The sequence below is a fragment of the Diaphorina citri genome, unplaced genomic scaffold (genome assembly GCF_000475195.1).
Source record: "Diaphorina citri unplaced genomic scaffold, Diaci psyllid genome assembly version 1.1 scaffold8995, whole genome shotgun sequence".
Taxonomy (NCBI): domain Eukaryota; kingdom Metazoa; phylum Arthropoda; class Insecta; order Hemiptera; family Psyllidae; genus Diaphorina; species Diaphorina citri.
In genome coordinates this window covers 1-2,625 of record NW_007386370.1, presented here as the reverse complement: position 1 = coordinate 2,625, position 2,625 = coordinate 1, and the positions used below count along the sequence as shown (strand labels likewise).

The window sequence follows — 2,625 nt, the reverse complement described above, 5'->3', positions numbered from 1 at the left end:
GTATTTTGCATCCAACAATACCTTAGAAATACCTAGTTTTTTCCCTCGGTAAATGCCTACAGACTCTTCTTCTTTGGGCGCCTATTCGCTTCGGATGTGAGAGATCGTCATGACTATTTTGACCCGTCTGCTGCTTTCTGGAACACTTTTTTCGAACCAGGTTCTCTGGTAAACAGGAGGACTTGTGTGTAATCCCAGCCAAGGCATGGAATTGTACGTATTTTTACCTACCTACTTAATAAGTAGTTTGTACCTAGTAGAGTAGTAGATAAGTCATAAGTGGTTTGTGGTAGATACTTTCTTACATAAAAAGAACTGAAAATTAAAGATTTTAGGTGAAATAACCCATGTTTTCACACCATTAAAGAGGAGGAAGAAATTAGTTCTGATTTCTTAAAAACGGAAGAATGATGAGTAGGTTGGTATGTAATTATTTTTTACGTATAGGTATTTACTATTATGAAGTATGTACCTACCTAATTACCTAATAAGAACATATACTTATACCTATTTAATAGGTCATGGGGACGTAGGCAGTTTAAGCCATAGGTGGATACCTACCAAGATCTAGATAGGTGCTCACCTAGTAAACCTAGAACTTCATAATACCAAATTAAGGGGGATCATGAAAGGGATAGCAGCTTGAAAATGCACAGTAGCAACCTGGAAACACTTGAATTTAATATCATTGTAATCTACAAACATTATCATAAATACCACCCGCCTTTTCGAACAAAACCGCGCGATCCCATTCACTTGACAGTCCTACATCCCCGTATGACAACCGTGGCCAATATAGCGATGGCAACCGTCAGACCCGGCCGACTACGCTGGAGTTACCTCCGGCCATGTTGGATGGCGCTCCCCCTCCTCCTGTCCCTCCTAGGAGGAGGAACTCGGAGAAAGCACTCAACTCTGCGGATAAAGAAAACATGCCCGGGCCTCACTCTGCTTCCACACCTAATGAGGAGGACAAGACACCTATCAACAGTGCTGCTAGTACTCCGGGAGATACAACTGAGGTGAGTGTCACTGAGTTTACTATGAATGCAGACTGCATAATCTTTACCTATGCACGTGCCTTTCGTCCTTGTATTTACATTAATTTCTCTAGAAGTATCTGTATGAATGATTGAGTACAGGTAGGCAAAAGCATGGTTATGACCGAATATTTTATTCATCCCAAAAAGGTCGCTTATAGGTAGGTACATTGTTAGATTGTTACATATTGATTATACTTATTATTAACTAATGATCATTTGTAGTTCTTCATTCATGCAATGCATCATACATAAGTACACTGGTACAGGCATACTTCAATCAATGAGTCATTTAAATGCACTTTTTTTTACGTTCACTTAAATTCCACTACAACATTCTTCTTTCATTTCCCCGGTGAAGGTTTGGCAATCAGTTGTAACGAGGACTGATTTCGCCAACATGATAACTCAAAACACATGTTGTGACGTCATTGATAGTCTCATGCTAGGTTTCCACTATTTAGTTTGGTCTATATTTGTTCATGGTGCGGTTCTGTGTGTGTGAATTGAAAATGTGAATCAATTTTATTGAATCCCTTTGCGTCAGTAAGTTTTTGGTTGAATTTTACTTTAGTTGCTCCAGTACGATACAGTTTATTTTTTAAGGATCATCAGTAGTTGTACTGGCCTCGTTTAGTTAATGCAGCCATTAAAGTTGAGACTAGTTCCAGCTCAACAACTGACTTTGTTAAGGTTTTTAAGGCTTACTTGCTTCCTTACAAGACCACAAAATAACGCCCGTCATAAACACCCTTCATAATATCTATAGGGTTCTGATTACAATTTTATTGACAATGAAGCTGTGTCCACACATAGATTCACCTCGTCGATCGACCGGCGTCGACTGTGTGTGGACACAGCTTTAACCAATTCTATCACTACTTTCCCTCTTCCGTTTTGTTTTCAGGACCCTGAACACAACATCAGTGTGAAAGAGTGCATGAGGAAATTCAACAGGTTGGCTTCTGAGAGTGCCCTACTTCAGGCCACCTCGCCCACAAACAAGCCCCCCTCTTCCACGGCCCTGGGCACCAAACGTGTTGACAAGGTAAGGATCAGTCTCATTATGCTAACACTAACATAGCACCTTTTTTCTTTTGTTTATATAAATCGAGCTTTTTGAACTAACTAGATACTTAACTAATTTTCGTTTCAAAACAACATACTCACTTTGTTCGGTGAATAGTGACATATTTCTGTACTTACTTTTACCTGTCTACATGTCAAAAATAGTATGTAAAAAGTTTATATTAAATTTAAATGGTCTTAGTAGTTGCCTGCTTTTCCTCAGAAGAGAAGAGAAAAGGTAGAGAAAAATAGAATAGGATGAAGAAATAGTGAAAAAGGAGAAGAAAAATTAATAGAAGAAGGGAAATTAGCAGTAGAAGGAGAAGGAAAAGAAGGCGAAGAAGAAAGAGAAGAAGACAAAGGAGAAAGAAAAGAAAGCAAAAGAAAAAAGAAGGGAAGACGAAGGAGAAGAAGAAACAGAAGAAGAACAAGAAAAAAGAGTTCTAGTAACGTGACTAATGGGTTCGAACGAAAATTGTCGCGTGTTCTGCTGTCATGATCTACTGGGGAAAACGAT

The 2,625-nt window shown here is 38.9% G+C and overlaps 1 protein-coding gene across 1 annotated transcript; it reads left to right on the top strand.

The window, feature by feature from the left end:
- Window positions 1–723: 723 nt before the first annotated feature.
- Window positions 724–2,124, top strand: LOC103522519. The gene is made up of 2 exons (XM_008487624.2): window positions 724–1,022; window positions 1,948–2,124. Exons 1-2 carry the CDS (start codon window positions 849–851, stop codon window positions 2,122–2,124), a joined length of 351 nt encoding a protein of 116 aa, XP_008485846.2. The 5' UTR covers window positions 724–848.
- Window positions 2,125–2,625: the final 501 nt, after the last annotated feature.